This window comes from Syngnathus scovelli, chromosome 5, assembly GCF_024217435.2.
Source record: "Syngnathus scovelli strain Florida chromosome 5, RoL_Ssco_1.2, whole genome shotgun sequence".
Taxonomy (NCBI): Eukaryota; Metazoa; Chordata; class Actinopteri; order Syngnathiformes; family Syngnathidae; genus Syngnathus; species Syngnathus scovelli.
The window spans coordinates 606,811-630,237 of NC_090851.1; the positions used below are offsets into that span (position 1 = coordinate 606,811).

Sequence of the window (23,427 nt, forward strand, 5' to 3'; positions counted from 1 at the left end):
TCGTTGCTTCTTACCTGCGACTCCAAGCAGAATGAGGATAGAAGGGGCGCCCCCAGTTGTGGTAGTTGGAACTGCGACCGTGTCGCTAAAATGGGACACAAGGTGATGTTAATCGACAGGGCGTGTTTACGCTGCCTCCGGATCAGATCTGGATTAAGCTGTTTTTCATCGACACTGCGTACAAGTCACAAAATTGGATTCAATCGCAAAAGCGACACAAGGAGCGCTGGCACAAATTGAAGGCCTGGGGGGTTTTCAGGTCACCTACGTCAGTCCGTCAGCGGTGGTCGTCAAACGTTCCCAACGCTCAGTCTGCTCGAGCGGGGCCGATCATTTTGGAATCGACATTTCAAATGAGGCCGCCCTTAGAAAATGCAAAAGCCCACCCGGCAAGTGGCGACCCGGTTTGATTTGTGGAGAAAGAGAAGGCAAGCAGCCAGCCAGCCAGCCAGCCAGCCGCGTTTGTTTCGGCGTGTCTAATCCTCTCAGCGTGATGGACCTAATTATATGTTTTAGCCTTGGCTAAGACACCATCCTGAGAGAAAATATTTCCATGCGCCCGTCGCTATGGAAACAGTAACAAAGTGTGCCGCACGGGAAGTTAAGTCCCGCGTGTGTGTGTTTTAGACAGCGGAAATTGCCGTCGGGATCATTTGTTCCGCACTGGATGCCGCGAGCCATGGGCGACAACCAAGACGACAAGACAAACGCCGTGCCGGGACCTGTTTTGGCGTTTACGTTTCCTGCTGGGATATTTTCAGCTACTGGGTTGCACATTTTTGTCTTTACTGCCCCCTAGAGGCTGTGAGCAGGACGGCGATGACTTCAGCCTCGTCGGCATCTCGGCGGCATCTTCACCGTGTCGACTACGGAGGAAAAATGGAAAAAGCCAGCTTGTGCCGCGCAGCTGCGTTTTAATCAATCGGGCCGGCGGCGTCAGATAAAGTCCAATTAGGACCGGCAGCTGCTCTCCAAATTGATGCTTGCGTTTAATCGGTCGTTCGTCATTTACTGGCCAGTCCAAGTGTGGGAGCCCCAGTTGAGATTTGGGTTGCTTCAACATTTTTGGCCAGACGGCGCCCAACGGAAGGCACGCACGCACGCACGCACGCACGCACCAGCGAGAGGGAGCGTCTCTCTAGGCTTCCCTTGCCGCCGCTGATCACGCTGCTGTTGCGGGACTCGCCGCCGGGGAAGCTCCGCCTCTCCCGGGACCCGCCTGGCTCCAGGTGGCCGTTTGGCGTCAAGGTGCAGATTCTGGGGTCTGGAAAGCAGACATGGAGAAATGGTTGACGTTTCCCCGTCTGTGACGTTTTGCCAGCACGGCCAATCTCACCCGGCAATTTGACCGAATCCTGCTTGTCGCTCTCGTCAAAGTTGGAGGAGGAGCGCTCGTCGGAATAGGAGTGATTGGCGTCGCCCTGGCGGGCACGTGAGCAGGTGAGCGGGCTTTGCGAGGTGAGGAGAGGCGAGGCGAGGCGAGCCTCGACTTGACTTGAGGCCTTACCTCGGCCTGGAAGCCTTCCACCAAGATGGCCACCAGCAGGTTGAAGAGGACGTAGTTGCCGAAAGTCATGAGCGCCACAAAGTAGAGCGCCGCCAGCGGCGAGGTGGCCGCCATGCCGTTGTACAAGACAGCGTTCCAGTCCTCCTGCGTCAGGATCTGCAAGCGCACCCAGGAGCTCACAAGCAAGCCACACCAATAGTTCATTTTGCTGGCGACACGGCGGACCCGACCCATTACCTGGAAGACGGTGACGATGGCCCACAGCAGCGAGTCAAAGTTCTTCCTGTCCGGCACCGTGTCGCCCGTCTCCGTCTTCAGGCTGAACTTGCAGCCAAAGATGTGCATGCCCAAAATGCTAACCAGAGACAGAAAGCAGAGAAGATGATTTGCGCCGGTGTCGTTCCGGGTCCGGCGAGTCGGCCCTCGGCGCGCTCGTCGGAGCGTGACGCGCGGCTCGGCCTCCGGAGTCCAAAAGAATAATTGGGCGCTCTGATTCTCAAGGCCGGCAAGTTACACAAAAACACTCCGCGCATAATGGCTGCCTGGCGAAAAACACTTGACAAAAGTATTGGGACACGCAACATCTTCAAGTTTGCCATTTAGGGCTCACACACAAATATGCTCGCTCTTACCTGAATATGAAAATGAAGAGCATGAGCAGCATGCAGAAGGTGGCCACGTTGTCCATGGTCTTCATGAGGACCACCAGCTGCCGCCTCAGAGCCGGCATGAACCTGACCAGCTTGAGGACCCGCAGAAGACGGAAGGTCCTCAGCACCGACAGCCCGCCGTCAGACTGGCCCAAGATCTCGCACACGCTGAATGGATGGACGCGGCAAAGCAGAAAAAGGTGAGCTGTTTTATGATTCCACAAAAATTGTCAATATTTGTCAATTGTTTTTTTCTTTTCTATTGGACATAAAAAAAAGACGATATTCAAAAATCCTTAAAAAAAATTCTCAAAGACAGAGCAAAAATATTTCTAAACAGTTCTGCTTGCAACTCACTTGATTGCTGTAAGTTGAGCTCGTTATATATATTTTTTAATCAACTGGCAGATCAATTGCAATTTTTCTCAGCTAAATATCGAAATCGGCCTGAGACGAATCCCTTTGTGTCGGCGGGCGGGCGGGCGGGCAGGCGGGCGGGTCTTTGTCCGGAATGTCCATCATGCTGACAAATTAAAGGCGGGTGCAGTCCCCGCCTCCTCCATGGCAGGAGAAAGCAGAGCAGCGACAATGGAGCGCCGTACACTTTAGCGAGCGCATTGAGGCGCGCCGACAGCGGCAAATTGGAGATAAGGCCACGATACAGCGCGGCGTGGCGTGACGGCCTCCTTTGATCTGGGGGGGGGGCTTTCATGTCCAATCAAAGGCGGCAAACAGGAAACGCATAAAAAGCACCTGAAGCCGGACAAAAGACCAAAAGGGATGATTTGACGCTCTGGCATTCAAACACTTGACGAGGTTCCGAGCAGCTGGAGCTCAGGCAGCAAAAAATAAATAAATAAAAATCAGAGGGATGCGATTTGTGGAAGCGTCTCACCTGATGATGACGATGATGCCGTCAAAGACGTTGTACGGGTTGCGCAGGTAGTTGAAGGAGCCGAAGGCGGTGACTTTGAGGATCATCTCCAGGGAGAACATGCTGGTGAAGACGATGTTGCAGATCTCCAGAACGTTGGTCAGCTCCTCAGGCTGAGCGCCGCACACAAAGACGGACTTTGAGAAAAGGGCTCGACCCGGCCCGACCCGGTGCTGCCTCCCTTCAGGAATGGCAGCCAGGCAGCCAGGCAGCCACGCAGGCAGGCAGGCAGGCGCTAATAAGAGCTTAGCGGCAGGCTAACGACGCTTGCCCACCCGTTTGGCTAACGACGCGAGCGCGGCTTTGTGTCCCGGTCTCATTAGAGGCAGACCGAGGATCAGATGCAAAGACCTGACCGGCGACGGCTCAACTAGATCCATAACGAGCGCGCGAGGGAACGGACGCTGTCATTGCACGGACAAAATGTTGTAAAAGCACCATTTATTTATTCATTCATTCATTCATTCTATTTATTTATTTGGCCTCGGCCTGCTCACAAACAGGTGAATCGTTGACAGCTGTTAAGAAGACAGTGATCCACATGCTGCTTCATCTCCTAATCGAGGCTAACGGCATGGTCATCGGAGCAAATGGAAAACCTATTGCCATCGTTGCACCACCGTCGGCGGGCGATAATCACATCCCATCGCAACCAAGTGATATCCCAATATTGGAGAGTGTCTAGGAATCGCAACGGAGCGAGTCCCTAAAGCGATTCACATGGCCAAAGGATCCGCTCGGATCGGAACTGGGGCCGACCGACCGTGCCGACGTGCGTTTTGTCTCGTTGACAAGAGGGTGACGACCAGCGCCGCGGTGTTTGGTCTCCATGGCGACGCAGGTGCCGCGTCACATTGAGCCAGTTCGACTTTGGCCCCGCTGGATGTCTTCCCGGTTAGAGCGCCGCCGTCGCCCGACTATTTTTAGCCGCCGCGAGAGCCGACGTGTATCGAGCGGGGGAGACGTCGATGGAAAGACAAAGCGGGGTCGGGAAACAGACAACAAAAGAGGGCAAAAGTCACGTCTTCTTTCCATTGTCGCGTTCGCTTCGATTGCGTTTTCGCCCATAGAATCGGCATTCCAAAAAAAATGAGCCGACCCCTGACCCCAAGCCAAAGGTGAGCAACTCAAAAGTGAGCACGCTTGCGTCCCGTCCGTACCTGCTGGTGATGCTCGATGCCCATGCTGATGGTGTTGATGAGGATGGCGATCATGATGCCTCTGTTGAAGTATTTGCTCTCCACGATGGCCCACAGCTTCCTCCTGGTGGCGTACCACAGCCGCCCGCAGCGCTCGCAGCTGTCCGCTTGGCCTCCCGCCTCGTCGGGCAGCGACGGGGGCTCGCCGCGGGGGGCGTGGTTAGTTTTGTCGCGGCCCGCCGCCGGGCCTGAGGGTGGAGCGCATTCAGCGAAATCATTTTTCCCTGAATAGGATCAAACTCAAATGGCGCAGGCGCTCACCGTGGGGCAAAAGGTCACGACGCTGGCGAGCTCCCCTCCCGTTGGCCTGCGCCGGGCGCCGGCCCCTGGCGCGGAAGCCCCGGGGTTTGCCGCGCAGGGCGTTGAAGAGGGCCACCGCGTGGCGGCGGGCTTTGCGGAGGACGTGGCAGAGGAGCTGGAAGAGTTCCTCGTAGCAGTCGCCGGGCTCGCTGGCCAGCGTGGACGAGGACGAGCAGCGCGCCCGCTGCTCCTGCATCAGCTGGTGCTCGCGCTGCTTGGTCTCCGAGAACTGCGTGGCGATCACCACCAGGCACAGGTTGATCATGAAGAAGGAGCCCACCTTGGAGAGTCAAGCGGGGCATCAAAAGTCGGTGCACCCTGGAAACCGACACACTCGCGCCGAGAAATGACTTCATTTGCAAAGAAAGGCGGCTGATGATTAGCAGGCCAAACGTCCTGCCAGCTTCTTCCCTATCCGCCATCAAAGCAGTCCATCCATCCATCCATCCATCCATACTCATCTTCATCATGTTTACTTCCCAGCTTTCATCTCCCCCATCTTCCAGGCCATTTCATCACCCCCTACCCAGGAATCCCAATGAGCCATCAAGCGAACCATTTCCACGCTGCAAAAAGAAATTGCTCAGACTCACAATGATGAGCAGGATGAAGTAGATGAAGTTGTAGAAGGAATGCGCGTCCATCACGTAGTACATGATCTCCACCCAGCCCTCCAGCGTGATCACCTACACACACACACACGCGCACACACACCCCGCCCGAAACGCATCAACACACACACACACACACGCGCAAAGGCAAGGAGCGTTGGCCACGTACCTGGAAGATGACGATCCAGGCGTAGGCGATGTTGTCGAAGTTGATGGCTCCCTTGTGCGGGTTGCTGAATCCGGTGCGACACCTGCTGTAGTACTGGTTCCAGTTGACGCACAGGCCCGTCGAGCCGTTGAGCGGAGGCTCGGCGCCGAGGCCCAGCGAGCGGCGGCGGAGTACGTCGTCCTTGTCCAGGCAGCAGGCGCGGCCGCCCTCGCGCCGCGACGGCACGTCCCGGCACGACATGATGCCGTTGTCCATGGGCAAGGAACAGATGAAGGGACGCTCGTCGTCCTCGTCCGCCATGTAGTACGGATGCGGCAGGCGGACGCCCGTCGTCCTGATTTAGCAAAGCGTTTGACGCAGCAGTTGACATTTGGTTCGCATGGCAAGCCACAAAATTGGTAGCCATTTTAGATGGGGGGGGGGGGGCAGCCATTTCAACTCATTCCCTGCCAACCCAGTGTGTGTGTGAAAAAAGTCAAGTGGGTCAGGGCGTTACATGATGGCTTTATGTTAATCTTCAAATTGGTTGCCGTGGCAACGCTTTGACCCTCCCGTGAACTTTTTTTTGAAGCCACTTCCTACGTGAAGCCAACCACCTTACGGACAGACGGACAGACGGACGGACGGACGCAGACACGGCACACTCACAGCGTGAAGTTCTCCTCCGGGTAGCAGCGGTTCCTCAGCAGCCCCGCCCATAACTGAACGCCGATGATGCCAAAGATGAAGAAGACAAAGAAGCAGAGCAGCAGCACGTTGCCCAGCATGGGCAGCGTGTCCAGCAGCAGATTGACCAGGATGCGCATGCCTACGCAACGCAACACGCACACGCAGAGACGGACGGGATTCGTGAAAGTAACCAAACAATGATTGGCGTTTGTCTTGTTTCATTTCAACGTAAAACAAAATGAAATGACATTATCGTTAAGATTTTTGGATCAAGTCAATTGCAGTCCTCGCTCATTAAACCAAATACAAAATAAATGAAATGCAAATGAACTAAAATCCAATTAAATTTGATTTTAGGGGAAAAAAACTGTCATCAATAAAACAAAAAATAAATCAAGCCCTCAACGAGCCGAAATATAATTTCTGGTCATGGAGTTTTGGTGGGTCAAATGAGCTGGGCGTTCTCGCGACTCACTCGGCACTCTGTTGATGGCTTTGAGCGGTCGCAGGACTCGCACCGTCCTGATGGCCGTGAAGTTGATGTTCTGCAGGTCCAGCGAGTATTCTACCATGCTGAGGGGGGGAAAAAAGAAAAAAAAGCACTGGATTGTTTTGGACCTTATTTTCAGGACAAATTTGAAAAGACCTCAGTGCGATGTCAAGAAGAAACAAAAACAAAAAAATAATCGGAACAATTTTTTGGGAAGAAAAAAAAAAAGTTCCCACGTGAAGAGAGCCTCGTTGTTGGCACTCTCTAAATTTGTAATCATTCAAATTTGACGCGCGTGTTAAGAACACTCTTCTTCTCTGTGACGTGTCAAATTTACAATCAATATTTCATTTGGCCCACCGGCGACCACGTGAGACGCCAACCGGCGTCTTCTCAACTTGAGAACCCGGCGAGATGATGGAGCGCAATGAAATGACGGCGCCGCTTCGGGGGGATAATTGCCGGGCTGAGAAAAAGTACTCCCAGCTCACGTGGAGATTGGGTGTCAAGATGTCAGGAACCCGCAGAGCCTATTGAAATTAAAAAGCGCCGTTCCGCAGCCAGATTCCAATGAGGCGGAAAAAAAAAAAGAAAGGTCCGTCAAAACAGTCTGGAGTTGCTTGAGTTGCAGATAAAGACGCTCCACCAGTTTAGTATCGCGCAAAAAGCCTTTTTTTAAAATGATGGAACACGTGACTTCTTTCTTCCATGTTTGTTTGGCCTCATGGGGGTGCTTGGCTGCTCAGCCATGTTTACTTTCTCCTCGTGAGATTCTCCCAAGGGCTTCTGGAGCGGAACGCGCCGACGCTTTGTGTTTGGCGAACAGGACGCCAGAAGTGAAAAGAAAAACAAACACGCAGTTGCGGCGGGCGGGCGGGCGGACCGATGCGTCGGCTGTCATTTGATCGTCGCTCATCCAAACTGGTTGAACCCAAATTGAACAAATATAAACAATTAACAGTAGTCAAATAAAAATAAATATGGCAACAGAGCTAAAGGCAAACAATGATCAGAAAGAATGAACAATTCAAATGATATGACGCTGCGCATGCCACGGTCTTTGTTTATTTATTGATTTATTTAGCCACCTCGCGAGGTCAAACATCAACATCGGGACTAATGAGGGTCAAGAGGGTCGGACGGCGAACGACTGGCGGGCTAAATGGCATTTAATCAGCGGCGGCGGCGGCCCAGACGCCCGCCATTAACTCGGTGACCTCACGCATCATCCGACGATTGGGCCCGCGCTAATTCATTTCAACAAGCACGCAAACGCAAGCAAATGCAAGGTGGCGACACACACACACACACACACACACACACACACACACGCACACGTGCGCACACATTGCAAAATCAGGTTCAATTCAAATGGCCACAATCAAACATTTGCTGTTGGAGAATATTTTGAAGTTAGTTTGAGTCTGTAAACCAGCTTGAGGAAAAACACACACACGCACGCGCACGCACGCACACGCTCATTAAAAATCGGTCGTGTGCTTTGGGGGGCTGTTTTACGGTCACGCTGGCGTTCTCACGCACGCGCACAAGTTTGAGGCGTAGACACTTGCTGCTGGCGCTAATCCCTTCCCCGCAGCTCGCCCAAGTTCCCGGGGGTCTTTTTATGGCGCGGGTTGCCCGCGGTGCACGAGTGCGTAATTGGCGGTGCCGCCTCTGCCGTGCCCGATGGGAGGAGGATGAAGAAAAGGAAGACGTCTGGCTTACCCTGCCATGACGATAAAGAAGTCCAGGCGGTTCCAGGTGTCGCCGAGGTAGCAGCGCCGGCCGAAGATTCCCAGCGCCACCATTTTGATCACCATCTCCAGGGCGAAGAAGATGTAGATGAAGGCGTCAAAAGCCTGCCGAGACACATTGGTGCTTTGAGTCAACAGGTTATTGGATTAGCAGTCATGTGCGCTAAATGCTAATACACTCATTTTAGAGTTAGAAAAAGAAAAAAAAAAAAAAATCAAAGACAGTTCATGTTTAAAAAAAAAAAAAACACCTCAAAGTCACAAACAAGTTTCATCAAATACAACGTTGAGTTTCATTTCACAAACATCAAAAGCAATTAAGAATCGACAGTCAAGTAGCACGCTATGCTAACAGATGTCAAGTCAGCTTTCATTTTGTGGCTCGTCACGTCTCCACCGATGCTTGGCGTCAATCAAATGAGATGCCAACGGACGGCTTGCATGTGCGTGCGTGCGTGCCGCCGCGTTGCGTAAGCGCTAACAGGCTGGAGACGTATGCCTGCGCACAGCACCCACTCGTCCACCTTTGACACGGGCGGCGGGGGGGGGGAAGAGGAGGAGGGGGGGGGGGTGCTCATCTGACAAGCGAGATGCTCACAAGAGCATGAAGACCACATGCTAAGTTGGTGAGTCACGGCCGGGAGCTTCTAGTGGGCGTCGATCCGAGCGAGCGCTGCGTTGAGAAACGCAAACCGCGCCAGGCTGCTCGATGGCGCCTAACGGAACTATCGGCTTTTGGACCCCCCTCCCCGGATTCTTTGTAGAAAAGAAGCCATTCTCAATTTCGAATGTGCGTGTGTGCAGTTGCGTGTCAAGAGTTAGGTCACTGAATCCAAAATCTGCATTCCGGTCATTGCAACGGAACGAAAGGTAGAACTTACCGAGAGGATCTGGCATCGGTCGGAGGGGCAGTCCATGTTCTGGCAGGGTTGGTACATGCCCAGCGTGACGCAGTTGAGGAGGATGACCATCATGCTCACTCGCTCGAACCACGTGAAGACAAACGGCCGGTTAAGGGAAACTGAGGACCAACAGGAAGATTTGCAAGTGGAGTTCCCCAGGGCTCTGTAGCGAGACTCCCCAAATTTCATTTGTTTACAGCAGCTATGCTAATCTGCAGCGCCACCATTGACGCGGCTTCATGGCCTCGCCGCAGTCAGGAAGAAGGTTCCGGATGGCTCCGAGGCTCTTCCCGAGCCGCGGGCAACCAAAAGGAGGTCACCGGCTAAGGTGGCAGCGGGTCCTCCCAGGGTGATGACACCCTGGGAGTTCCTGCTCAGGCTTTAGAATTAAAAAGGCTCGTCTGTCTTTCTGGATCTCGGGAGGCCCGCTTACGCCGGGAAAGCCTGAGGGGCAGGTCGGAGCTCCTCCCGAAACGTGTCTCGCTCGCCAAGCCTCAGGTCCGGCGGTCACAGTCGGCTGACGCCTTCTGCCGTCGGGTTGACATTTGAGGGCACGATGCCATTTGTGGCCGTGTCAGCGTTTTCCTCCACGTACAGCCAAGTGCACCTGATGAGCCCAAAGGTGCAAGAGGATTTCAGCACCTCCTCCTTATTTTTTGCTGTTTATGATTCAACTACATTGCAATCTCATTAGAATAAAGTCCGATTTTATGAGGCGCTTCAAAATGAAAAGCCACGTGAATTTTTTATTTTTAAATCACTTCTCATTTGAACTCGAAGGTGCTCTTTCAGCCTCAACATAGTAAAAGCCTATTTTCCGCATTCCATCCGACTTTACATCTCCCACTCAGCTGCCACGGGAGTCCGTCAGACTTGTTGCCATGACAACCAGCACACAAAAAATAAAAATATAGATCAATCCGGGATGTGCACGCAATTTAATAAGTCACCATTTGGCAAATGAAATTGGCGCTAAATTTATGAAAATCTCAAGCAGAACATTTCGTGACACACACACACACACACACACACACACACACACACACACACACACACACACACACACACACACACACAGTTGGGGTGGGGGGGGCTGTTCAGTGAGATTATGAAACGCGCTCATTTAGCAGTCCATCAACTTGCCTGAGGGAGGGAAAGCCAAAACTCAGCAGGCTGACAAACTGACAAAGCTCGTACGAGTGTGACGACACCACTACAGGGAACGACAACCTGTACAATGGACACACAAACGCAGGCACACACACACACGTTCTTTTAACTGGAAGTTCTATAGCAAGCTTTGCTTGGTTTCGAAGACCCTTCTGTTCTGTCCCCTTGAAATGCTGAAGCGTTAAAAAAATAAAAAGATACATGTATAAAATGACAAAATATAGTACTTCTATTAATGGTGAAATAAAAAAAAAAAGTCTAGCGAGCCCGCCCGCATGGTTCTGATTGGACCATCTGCTGGGCTCTTTTTCCTCTTGTGTGCGTGATGTAGCTTGATGCCAACTTTGAGTGGGTAGCTTTACTTGGAGTGCCCACCAGCAGTTGAAACAGACACACACAAACACGCACACGCACACGCACAACACCCAACACAGGACTCCACTGGAAGTCCAAACTAAAATCTCGCCTTGAAACCTTAACTTGACGCCCCAGTCGGCGACTTTGCGTGTTCTGTTTTGCGCAACACGCCCTGGTGTAAACATAGCCGCTGGCAAGCTAACAGCGCTCGTTGTAGCTATTCATCGTGCTCGCTTCCACGTTCGCCATCCACTTGCACCTTTTTGCCGGCCGGCATCGCCGCGGGTTCGGCGGGAGCAGAGAAGCAATTATCTGTTCGGCGCAAATGTTTGAAGGAAAACATTGAGAATGACAAATCGGCTGTGACATTTTAATAGCTCGCACGCGCTACATGAAATGGCCTCTTTGTCATCGTCGCCGAGGATTTTTTTTTTTCCCACATCCCTGGAAGGCCTCGCGCTCATTCTTTTCATGTTTCTTTTTTCCATGGGCAAAAGCAGCCAGCCAGCCAGCCAGCCAGCCAGCCATATGTTCAATGATCACTAAAACGAGTCTGCTCGCAACCCAAACACCCAGCGAACACGGAGGCCGAGCGCTGCCGAAACATCCGCCTCCAAATAAAAGGCGCCGCTGCTCGCACTGAATTATTGATGAGAAAGAAAACCTGCCGGCCGCTTTATTGGGGGCGAGGCCCTGAGCACAGAGAACAAATGAGCTTTCCCCACTGTAAAAAAAAAAAATATATATATATATATTAAAAGCTGATGACAGGAAATCAGCAATTAAAGCAGCTTGATGAGATTTCAGCCTGTTGCATGATTCTCAGCCTTTTTTTTTTTTTTTCTCTCCAAACGGCTCATTAAAGAAATTTCATATCAAAGTGCGGCAGTCTTGCTGCCAGACTCGATCTCAAAAGTTTGACGTGTTGTTTGACCGTGAATGAACTCATTCGTTGCCAACCCAGTTAATATATTTGACGTCTATAACCATCAATGGCACTGAATGAGTTAAGTAGGACAAAAATGACGACTCCTCAAAGTGAAGCGGCCAGGCTGGATTTTTGCTCAAGATAGTTTTAAAAGCGGACCGCGGCATTAGCATGAAGACCGATAGCCGCATTAGCATCGAGCTGGAGGGAGCTCAGACACGAGTCCAAAGTTCAACAAAGATCTATAAAGGGAATCTGGATAAAAACAGATTTTTCAAAATTGGTGCTTGGTGTTGTCCGATTGTTGGTTTGTCTCATTTGTTTTATGCTTAGCTGACTTTTGTGTGCTCTCAAATAGTCCGTTTTTTGGGGGTTTTCCTCATTATTTGGTCTCACTCAAACTTATTTTGCTTGCTTTAGATTTAATCTCAGTCTAGTCCTCGTCTTATCCTGATTAAGACAATCCAAAGAGTTCGAGCCTCGTGCAGACTGAAGCCAAAGAGAAAGTCGCCGGGAGTCCGTCGAGTTTACTTTTGGGGATTCAGTTTTTTTTTTTTAAATGCCAGTTCGGGGACAGCGAGCGAGCACATGAAGGCGGAACGGTCCGTTTGCGCTGATGAGGGAGCGTGTGTGTGAGTGTGTGTATGTTGAGAGCGTTGCAGATGTCAAAGTGATTTGATTTGAGGGACTATAAGCCAATATGAAAAGCCCCGCCCCCTCCCCCCCGGTGCTGCTTCAAGATTATTCATTAAGTGGAAATCATTCAATGTTACGCCCCCCTGGAGCCGTTGCGGCGAGTTGATGAAAATGAAATGAGCGAGCGAGCGAGCGAGCGAGCGTGTGCGTTATGGTGGGCCCATAAAGCCATGAATGAAGTGTTGTGGTTAATTATTAACATGACGTTGGTGCTTAATGCACCCTGACACGTACAATTTTTCAATTCTGCACAATAATAACTAACCGACCCTCACAATGTGTGCGCGTGCGCGTGCGAGCGAGGTATCAGTATTTTGGTCTGTGTGTGGAAGAAATGTGATGCATGCATGTACATTGGCAAGTACCCACAAGTACTCGCGCATTTATGATGTGATGGTGATGATCATGATGAAGATGATAAGAAGATGAAGATGCGGACGATGATGCAGATGGAGTGGCTCAGAGAGCGGGACAACTCAAAGGAGATTGGTCGGACTGCTTCGGTCCCCATCGGTGGTGACGAGCTGGCCTTCACGCTTCCGCATTTGCCCAAACACCGAGGTCGGCGACTATTTCACGGGCAGGAAATATCAAATTGGACCCCGACCCAGCGGCGTCTCGGCCCAAAAGAAAGTCAAAGGATATGGACTGGAAACCAGGCGGATGCACCAGCTGCGGGGGCAGGTGGTCTGCTTGAGGCAGAAGAAGACCACCGGGACCAGTTCGGGATGCGGGACCACCAGCACGCTGGTGGCGCTGCTGCCGTCCACATCGTCCACTTCCTCTATGTCGTCCTCCTCCTCCTCTTCTTCCTCATCCAGATGGTACGGGTGGGGGGAGGAGGGGTCAATGACATCATCGACCCCGGTCGCCACCGTCGAGGGGCCCTCCTCCTCCTCCTCGCTCGTCATGGCAACGCCGAGGTCTGCTCGAAAAAAGACGGAGAGTTTTTTTGGGGGGTTTGCAAAATTGCTCAACTATTGACTCGGGTGCAGAAATCGATGACGCGAGCGGCGGGGTCGCTCCGGCGCCATTATGGGACCAAAATGGCAAAGGGCTAAAAATACACGCATTGGATTTGGGAAGATGAAGAGCGGTGGAAGAACGGTGGCGGCGTGACTGCCATGTCACTTGTTTGAAGCCACGTCGCTTTGCGCACTCCGTGTTGTAATCGGGACCGCAGCGCAAGGTCGCTTGCTTTCTTAGGCGACTAACGACTTTGCAAATGTCGTGACATTTCATGGCCGAATGCCAAATGCCACTTTTTGATTTCAAAATGGACACACTGAAAAGCAGTAGATCGGTACAAAAAAAACAGGGAATTTACTTTATTGATATTATTTTGCAAAGAAGAAGCTGAGAAATTGAAAAATAAAAATGAATTATAAGACATTTCAAAAGAAATTCATCCAAAAATGTATTTGAAAAATAAAATCTGAATTGACCTGAAATTCTCTTTGAGTTCATAGCCGCAAGTAGTCCGACACCGCGTCGTTGCGCACGCTCGCTCGCTCGCTCGAATCCCAACGAAGCTTCACGCAAGCGATGACACGCCCGATGCACTTTGACCTCTCGCCATGAGAAGTGAGCGTGGAATGCGGAGATCAGCATATAGGATTTGTATCACGCACTTGATTTTGCGTCTCTTTGTTGGCCGGCATTTGCCTCATTTTGATTTCATCTCCTCATTTGCGTGAATGGTTTCAATTACAATTGGAGCTTGCTTGCTTGCGTTTGGCAAAGCGGCAGTCTCGTTCGCACTCGCCGTGTTTGTTTTGCCGCTAATTGCCGAGCGCCGTCGGCTCGCTGACGTTTGTCGAACAACTCCCAATCAAATAGGTATGAATAATTCAGCTGCAGCGGTACAAAACTCGTCGTATGCAAATTGAGAGCATCGGCCGAGCCACTTTTTCCAGACAAAAACGGAGTGAGCGGCCCTGAAGCCAGTTGGTTCCACTGAGCCAAATGCAATTTTAATTTTCTGCACGTCAACGTAAAATTTGGTGGACACGCCTATCATGACTAGACCCAGGAAAAAATGCACAGGAAGGTTGTCGTTTTGATTGAAATTGCGTTGATAATAAAGAAATAAATACATAAAAATATCAAGGCCTGAGCTTGACGAAAGAGACTTTAAAGTGGCAAAGGCATGGATTGACAAACTAAGCCCTCAGCACCCAAATTTTTGCTAGCGTGTGACAAAGACATATCGTGCATACGCTTGTCTTAACTAGGTTGCGTATATTTATACTCCGTTTCAAGCCGGGGAGTCAATGAGGTGATTTGTGGCCGCGCAGAGCCGGGCTGGGCTGGGCTGGGCTGAGGCTACATAGACAAATGGCGCTAAGGCTAATGCTGCGCGCCGTTTATTTTTGCCAGCAATAGATCCTCCCGCTCTGCTACTGTCATGCTGAGCTGAGCTCCATGCTAACCATGTGATGTATTTCAGCTCACGCGCTAATGTGAGCTAACATTAGCACGCCGTAGGCTAGGCCATGGTCTGCTAGCGTGAAGCTGCAATTCGATAGCGGACAACCATTTTGTTGAACTTTTTTTACGCATGTTGTCGTGTCTGTTGTGTGGCTTTGATGTTTTTTTACTCTTAAGTGTGTGACAACGTGTTGTTTCCTTTCTGGGAAGTTAGCAGGGTGACATTTAGCGCAACAAAGGGTCTCGGAAGCAGAAGTATTTTTTGGCTGCTGTGAACGGCAGCGGTAGCGGGGATGAAAATAGCGCTCGCCGCAACTTGAAGGTCTGGCGGATTAACGGCGGAATCCGTGAACGAGGACCAGGCCGCCTTTCCGGATGACTTTATCTGAGAAACAGTCGTGCGATTAAGCCTGGAGTTGCTATTGTATTGGTCTCAAAAGCAACTCGGCTGCTGTGAGATTAGAGCACATTTTAATGCAGGGGGAGAAAAAAAAAAATAGAGAAGCGTAAAAAAAGAATTGCCATTGAGGTGGGGGGGGGGGGGGGGGGGGGGGGGGCTACCCATGGCCGTGAGTGGATACTAAGTGCGGCCCTGCTGTGTCCATGAAAGAGCACAAAAGATGTACCGGCCTGGTGAAGATCACGTCATGCAATCAATGCTCTTCTTTTGCATGCACCTTCCTCCTCCTCCTCCTCCTCCTCCTCCTCGTCATCATTCATTCAGCGGTGTTCAGCGACTTCAACAGAGTTCAAAAGCAAAAGCACATATCCCTTTTTTGTGTGTGAATTGACTCCAATGGAGCTTTCTTCGTCCGTTTTCTGGTTTAACCTAATCATTTCATCCGTCATGTTTCAATTCTGAGCGGTATTGTCTTTTCTGGATCGAGTTGAAAAGAATTCGTTGAGTTGATAAATACACGTGTGATTTTGTGATGTTCCATAATCTGGCCAAGGAGCATCATGAAATACAAGTGGTCCAAGAATAGACCCCTGTGGGACCCCACATGTGATACTCATATGCACTGATAAATCTTATTCCTAGGATGCAATTACGGCAGGCAGCTTGTTGAAAAAAAGAAGTGCCACAGCGAATCGATGACTTGCTCCAGATTCTCCACAGCTGCACGGCGCTCGTGTTCATGTGCTACTTGGAATCATCTACACTACAAACATAAGCATTGTTCTTTTCGCGACTTTATTTTTTATTTTCTTCTTTCCACTGCAGTTATTTTGACACAATAACTAGAGTGACACATAAAAACGGCTTAATTAGGGTTCCGTTCCATTCGGCTTTAAGAGGGTCTGCTAAAGCTAGCACGCTAAATAGGTGACACTCACAAAAGGCCATTTTCAGCGCTTTGGCTTTTATTTTCCCGGAATCCCCTCAAGGAAGGAAATCCAATGAAGACGGCATCCGTGATTGCGATTGCACCTGATGATGCCTCGGCTGTTTACGACCAGCGTGGTTTTGTTTACGAGCAGCGAGCGCTGCGGCTTCAGTGTAGCCCGGTGCTTGTTTTTCAAAGCGCTCCACAAAGAACTACTGCCATAGCAATGAGCCCAAGCATAAGTCCATCCTAACTCCACCTCCAGAAAGCTAACCCCGCTTGAACGCAAAGCACAGACCTGACGACAACCACCTAGCCCCTACGGGTAACGCTAAACAAGCTTTCGTCTCACATGGTATCGTATCGTACATAAATCCTAGTCTTGTCGAATACTTGAGGGTTTTTTTTTTTTTTTTGGTCGCCATGTTTATTTCCCTGCGCGCTGGCACGCTTCCCTGTCGCTTTTCTTCCGTTTGGTAGCTAATTAATCCTGGCTGGCTCTCCCGCCCGGCTTGTCGTTTCCAAGCCGCCTGGCAATACCGCCATCATTGTTTACGGCCCCGCGAGTGCATTTGTGCGTGTGCGCTTCGACTTGGTGCTATTGTTCGCATGGACGGGTGTTTCCCATTGTTTATGTTTACGGAGGCGTGTGATTGCGTGCTGTGAAAATATGAATGTGTGATTCAGTCGGTGTGTGTGTGTGTGTGTTGAGATAGAAAAGTGTGCGCACACCTGGCTGTCAGAAACGTTTACGGGCTGCCGGTGGCTGCAGTCGATAATTAAAAAGGAGGAACGACGGGTGGCGGCGGGAGCGAGGCGCCGTGAAGTTGCGCGTTACTTGCACTGGTGCCTCCTTAACACGTTTATCTTTCGGCATCATTTTGTCTGTCCGCCAGCCAGCGCAGGCCCGAATCCCGCCCACCTTTGCTGGAAGAAAGCGAGGCTGCTATTTTCTGCCTCGCGGTTTGCGTCTTACTTAACGTGGTTACATTAACAAGTTAGCGCCGCGGGCTCCGGGCCGGCAGGGAACGACGACCTTCACCTCAGCTACCTCCTCGTAGAATTCCAAACGAAATTGTTTCTCATGCCGACAGTGCGGCGATGACACAATTTCCCAAAAATGGAGAGACGTGTGCCAAAATAAAGCAAAAGTACCAGCGCAGCGCCGCCTAGTTTGAGCGTCGTTGCTGTGGCTGGGCCGGCCGGACACCCCAACAAACCCGCAGTCATTATTCGTCATCTTATTTCCACAAAGTGCCCCCCCCCCCCCCCCGGCTGATGTGATTCTCAGAACGGTCGCGATTGAGCGGCGCCCTCAGACGTGCCGCCGCAAAACATCCAGCAGCGGGTAACGCGCTGAATTGAGAGCGGCGGATATTGGAGCCATTCGTCTTTGAGTGCCGCTGCTCGCATGGCGAGTCAAATCCAGATGCTCTGGAGACACAAAAGGAGGAAAACTTTCCGATTTTAGCACGGCAGGCTACGACGCTCCAGGAAGCAGCACGCGGCGCGGCGCAAGGTTATTTTCTTGTTGGGATCACAAAACAAAACAATTGTTTGCAATTTTTGTTGTTAGCATCAGCGCTAATGCTACCGCTAAGAGCAGCATGGCTAACGCATACAAAACGATTGAATTATCAAAATGTAATTTGTGCCTTTTCTAAAATTGAATTCAGGCCTACATTGCCAAACTCTTACCCCAAAGAGATGGGAAAGAAAAACAAACAAATTGATTCTTTAAGAAAGTTGAGAAGACGCATTAGCAATCTTCAGGCTAATGTAGCATCGACTCCATTGGGTCATTTGCGCTAAAGTGAAGCATTTAGGCCAGGAACTAAAAGCGTGGCGCAATTACGGCAGAGCTGAGTGGCGGCGGCGGCGGCGGCGGCAACCAATTGGACGGCAAATTGGAAGCAAAGTGGAATGAAAAGGGAGCAGGTGCGCTTGTGCTCCACTTTTTAATGACGTCTCAAAGACAGCGGGGAGATTTTGGCTAACGTTGAACATGGCTTACACCAAAAATCATCCTGATTTGAATTGAAAATAACCAACAATAATCATAAAAGAACCAATAATAAAGATAATAATCGACCACATCGTTTTGACTTTGCAACATTCAGCGGAACCGAAACATCTCTGGCAAAACTCATGGAGAGACGGCAAAAAGCACAAATGCAGAGTCAGCACTTTGGCGCTCACTGAGAACGGGATGAATGAACGCACGTTGGCGGCTGCGAGTGATCCATCTGGGCGGTGGCGCCCCGCTCGCTGCCGCCGCCTCGGCTTCCATCTGCTCGCCGCCATCTATCGTTTAGCTGTTTGCTCAAGCTGTGCCGCAAACGAAGACAAGACGCTTCGCTGGCTTCTCAGATGCTCCGCTTGGCGGGAGGTAACGACTTCCGCCTTGAAAAGAAAACGATATAATGAAGAGGACGGGGGCGCCTCGGCTTTTTGAGGGCAAAAGCGACTGATGCCAATTTATTCTTCTAAATATGAATTGCAGAAAACTTCGATAGGTGAGCTCCGTTTGTTGCAAAGCAAAACAGGACATCGACTGTCTCAATTTGTATCCCAACAAATCAGGGCCTGCGTCTGCAGTTAAGTAAATATGCTATTTGCGGAAATACGCTGGCTTTTGACATTTATAGAAATAGATGGTTGGTGCGCGTGCCTGCCTCCCTGCCTGCCTGCCTGCCTGCCTGCCTCCCTGCTTGCCTGCCTGCCTGCCTGCCTGCCTGCCTGCCTGCCTCCCTGCCTGCCTGCCTGCCTGCGTGTCATCACCAGGAGGCAGTCAAGAGCGGCGTTCGGGGTCAGGAAGGGACGCCCTGAGTTATGAGGCCGCATGGATGGAGGCGAGGTGCGCCATGATTGAGGGTCGCTCGGGGGCACCAAGCAGTAGGACGCAACATCAGATGACGGGATGAAGTCAGGTTTGGCCAATCGGCTTTGGGATTGGGAGGTGTCTGGTTGCTCGAGGTTCAGATTTACGTTTGAAGACTCGAGTCTTGCAATTGCTTTTTCTTGAGCTTCTTTCTGTCAGCTTTTATCAAACGTGTTTTTCAATTTTCCATTTTTTTGGGGAGGATTACGGGCTTGGCAGTTTTTGATGGAACATGTATATTGGAGATTCAGCAGCATATTCGGAAAAAAAAAAAAAGCTTTCTGACCCCACTCTGTATTTTAACGGGAACCACGAATGGCACGGTCTAAACCCCGCATACGTTGTGTAGTTTGATGTTGTAATGCCACCATTCACCTCTAGATGGCAGACATGGCTTAGTTACTAGTGCCTCAATCATCTCGTACAAGTTGATTTAAGTAAAAACAATGTTGCTTTGCTGTTGCAAACACAAATCATATTTCAATTTTTGGTCATACATCTGGTTAGAAATTGTGCCTGCCCCCGGCTCCCATTTAAATTGTCCATCCTGGGATGAATTGTAAATGTGACTTGTGTCATATTTATCAATTTGAAGCTTCCACCTTCAGCGGTGAGACAAACCGCGGTGAGCCGCCGCACTCCGTGTGACATCTCCCCTCCGAAAATCAATTGCGCTCTTGCTGCGCGATGTGAAGGCGCCATCATCCCTGAAGGGATGGAAAGCGTGTCACGCTCGCGGAGCGCACCGCCGTTGCTCGCTGATGCAGCTCTATCGACTTGCCCTTTCATTCCATTGTCAAGTTTCAATATTTACTACCTGCACGTGAAGAGCCACAAGAATGTGGTGAGCACTTGTGATGGACGCTTAGTCAACTGTTACACGTTGGATTTGGCGCCATCTGTCGGCAGCAAGCGTGATTATAATTTAGGGCTTTCGTGAATTCAAAAAAAAAAAATACTCATTCATTTTGTTCCGGGAGTAGAAAAAGAAATGTTTCAGAAAAGTCTGGATTTTCTAGGCACGTTTTTATATTGAGATGTATTTGGAGAGGTTCTGAAAAAATGTCACAACCTTGTAAAAATCTTTTCATTTTTCTAGAGTTTGAACCATTTTTCTCCAGAAAGTCAATACCTTGCATAAATGAAGTCTTATTTTCTAGGTTTAAAATCTGTTGGGGGGTTTTAAAAGTCAAATTTTATTTTATGATGAAAACAAATGACTTTGGGGATGCAAAAATCTAATTTTGTATCTGAAAAGAACATTTTTAGACTATAAATGTCTGTTAACGTTTCTAAAGAAATCTTCAAAAACAAAGTTCCTTTTTTGAGGGGAGGGGAGGGAAGTGAATTCTGACAAAACGTATTTTCCAGTCATGACATCGTCCTACAATATGATACGGACAAACTAATGAGATTTCTGGAATGCCGTCAGCCAGCCCTTTAAGTGGACATGTGACATGATATAGTTTACTAGCATGCCATTTTCAACCTTGTCTTGGAAGATCCTCTTCAAATCAAATGTAATCACCAGAAAAATGTAAACAACTTGAGTGTCTTCATACTGACTACATGGCCACATTAGGGATTTTAACATTTTTCACAACGCATGCCATGACCTTCAACTAATCCTGGCATGCATAACCTCTGCAAACCCCTCAAAACAACTTCGGCCACCTCCGTTCTCATTCCGCTCAAAAAAAGCAACCAAAACGTCAACTGTGGCCATCCAAACTCCAAATTGAGATTTTTTTTTTTTTTCCCCCCCAACCGCGGATGCAAGTGTTCCTAAAGAAGTGACCTCATGTGAGCGCGGCTTGAGCCGAAAGAGCGCCCCCTGTCACCACCTAAATCACTCAGCAAGGCGTCATTTGATTGACCGGCACACGCGCATGCACGTCCAAAGCGGTCCCGATCCAGATGAGGTGAGCAAAAAGCAGCAAAGAACGGTGATGAATATGACATAAGCTGTTGCTTACCTTCTCCTTGGACATGAAAGCTCCACAATCGTGCTGCAAAAAAACACAACAGCACTCCGAAAAGGAAATCCTGCTCATCCGGAATGAGAGGGAGAAAAAGATCCGGATTCACTCTGGAAGTCCGGATCGGTTGTGGTGCCAATCCAAAACGGGTTCTCCTGTCAGGTATTCCATGCGCACGAGCGTCTCAACATTCCCGCTTGCTCGGTGTCCTGTTGCACGTGCCGCACACTTTTCTTTGCACGTCTGACTGCGCGTGCGTGCGTCCGTCCGTCCGCAATGGGGCTTTGCTCGTCTTCTTCAGCGGCGAGTCGCGAGTCACCGGAACAGCGGGAGCGGGGAGTGTCTCCTCCTCCTCCTCCTCCTCGTCGCCCCCCTCTCTCACCTCGCGATCCGCGTGCGCTCGGCAGCGTCATCGGCGGAGCCGCAGGTTCGAGTTGGCCGCAGATGCATCCCCCCTGTCCGTCCGTCCGTCCGTCCTCCCCCTCCCGCCTTCTCCTTCTGGCTTCCAAACTCTGGGAATTCCTCAAGTGATGCGCGATTGAAGCTCCTCCGCCTCGCCTCCGCCGTGCACACAAATGTAGAATAAAAGCAGGAAACGAGGCGTTTATCACAAGATCGCAGAAAAGATTTGAAAGCGTCGTGCACATTCATGATCACAAACATGACAACTGCAATATTGACACCAACAAAAATCAAATCAAATCAAAACATTTGGGTCAAATCGAAAAGAAAAGACACGAATGTTCAGCCTAAAGTCTTTTGTAGGGGTTCTTAAAAGATGCAATCACCAAAAGCCTGTCAGCGGGTGTCGCCATCTATGGGCCGGGCCGGGCCGCCTTTCTAAAAGCCTGCCGGGTCCGAGACGCTTCCCGTCGTTACAAAAGAGCATTTAGCAGGATGGCACGTCCGTCCAGATTTACCCGTAGGTCACACTTGGCGGCGGATCAGGCAACCGTCACGGATGATGACACGATATCAGAGCGAGCGCCTTGGCCATTGGGATGGCTCTGGACGCCGGATGTCATCAAAGTCGCATTTAAAGTTCACAAAGAAGTGAGGAAGGGCAAGATGGACGCTTGGACGGAGGTCCACACCGTTTTGGGTCAGTTTGCCCTAACATTGGATTAAGAACACACAATTCAAATAGCAGGTGGCTGAGGGATGCCCCGCCCACATGTGGGTTGGAAAAGCCCCGTCCACTTGCTAAAGGACTGCTAAGCGGGCTGATCGCCGAGCATCGATCCAAATGTCAGCTAGCCGCAGCTAAGCCGCAGCAGCTACGCCGCAGCTAGCCGGCGGGAAAGCGGCATCACTTCCTAGCGGTGGTGCTGCTTTCCAAACGGCAATCAGCTTCCAAATAAGTGTTGTTTTTAGAAAAATGCTAATTGGTGCTCAATTAACCGTGATGGTGTGAGAGGAAGGAAGCTGAAATACAGCAAGTCCATCCATCCTTTTTTTTGATGACGTAAATTTTGCTCAAGGTGAGAGGGAAGCTGGAGTCCATCCCGGATGGATGACCGAGCTCCTCTGAATCAACCTCAACGTGGGCACTTTTGTCCACGTCAGTCTTTGACAAAGGTGTTCTCGTCGTTCATGTAAATATATTTAAGCGGATGAGTGTCGAAAAAGTCAACCTACACCAATGTGGTATGCTGGGGCCCTTTTAAGGTGCAAACACAAATCCCATTCGCTTCCTTCCTTCCAGAAGCTCATTTGGGTCTTGGACGCCGATAATGGAGTCAAGGCGACCGACCCCTGTTTAATTTGCTGTTTGTCACCGCCGCCGCCGCCGCCACCGCCACCAGCACCAGCACCACCACCACGCAGAGGCTCCAAATGGCTGCGAGTGTGCGAGGAGGCTAATGACATGCTCTTGAATAAATAGCAACCACGCACGCACACGTACGTCTGAGGGCATAATGAGGCGGTCGCTCCTATCCATCCCCGACCCGAGTCAATTAAAGAATGTTTACGCTCGTCGGCTTTAGAGGGCGAGCGAGGCAAACAAACCATTTTGGTGGATTTATGTTCAGCGTGCACAACGCAATCAGATACAGTGCAAGCAAATAGTCCACCTTTGTCACTCAGTTATCCATCCATCCAAAAATATAAATAGTTGCTGTAGTCCTTCATATTTTTCTGCTATCTTACTATCCAACAAGTCAACATCGGAATAAACGGTTTAAAAATGGAGTGTGTCCAATGTATTTTTCTGCTCCCCTCATCTCAGAGAAACTCCTATTTGAAATTTGTACACATAAGTACTATAAATATAACATTGATAACTGAGTGAGCGCCTGGTCGTAAACTTGAAAAATTGCGTTCTATTTTCTTGGATTTTGCTGCCGTCTGGTGGCGCACAGAGTCATTACAGCATGGTGGAGTTTTAGGATCAATTGAATGGAGCACGGTCTACGTATATTGGAAATAACCATAAAATAAATAAAATATTTTTTTAAAAAAAGGGGGGGGG

The 23,427-nt window shown here is 50.2% G+C and overlaps 1 protein-coding gene across 1 annotated transcript in view; it reads right to left on the bottom strand.

Moving 5' to 3' along the window:
- Positions 1-23,427, bottom strand: part of LOC125968979 (voltage-dependent T-type calcium channel subunit alpha-1I) — a 41,356-nt gene that overhangs the window by 12,787 nt on the left and 5,142 nt on the right. Inside the window, exons 2-17 of the mRNA XM_049720581.1 lie at positions 12,982-13,261; positions 9,165-9,276; positions 8,255-8,388; positions 6,515-6,612; positions 6,019-6,178; positions 5,371-5,704; positions 5,184-5,276; positions 4,552-4,870; positions 4,252-4,478; positions 3,053-3,204; positions 2,140-2,325; positions 1,745-1,862; positions 1,508-1,663; positions 1,337-1,421; positions 1,119-1,264; positions 15-85 (exon numbers count right to left, since the gene is read on the bottom strand). Coding sequence (XP_049576538.1) covers positions 15-85; positions 1,119-1,264; positions 1,337-1,421; positions 1,508-1,663; positions 1,745-1,862; positions 2,140-2,325; positions 3,053-3,204; positions 4,252-4,478; positions 4,552-4,870; positions 5,184-5,276; positions 5,371-5,704; positions 6,019-6,178; positions 6,515-6,612; positions 8,255-8,388; positions 9,165-9,276; positions 12,982-13,261 — 2,671 coding nt within the window. The remainder of the gene's footprint in view (positions 1-14; positions 86-1,118; positions 1,265-1,336; positions 1,422-1,507; positions 1,664-1,744; positions 1,863-2,139; positions 2,326-3,052; positions 3,205-4,251; positions 4,479-4,551; positions 4,871-5,183; positions 5,277-5,370; positions 5,705-6,018; positions 6,179-6,514; positions 6,613-8,254; positions 8,389-9,164; positions 9,277-12,981; positions 13,262-23,427) is intronic.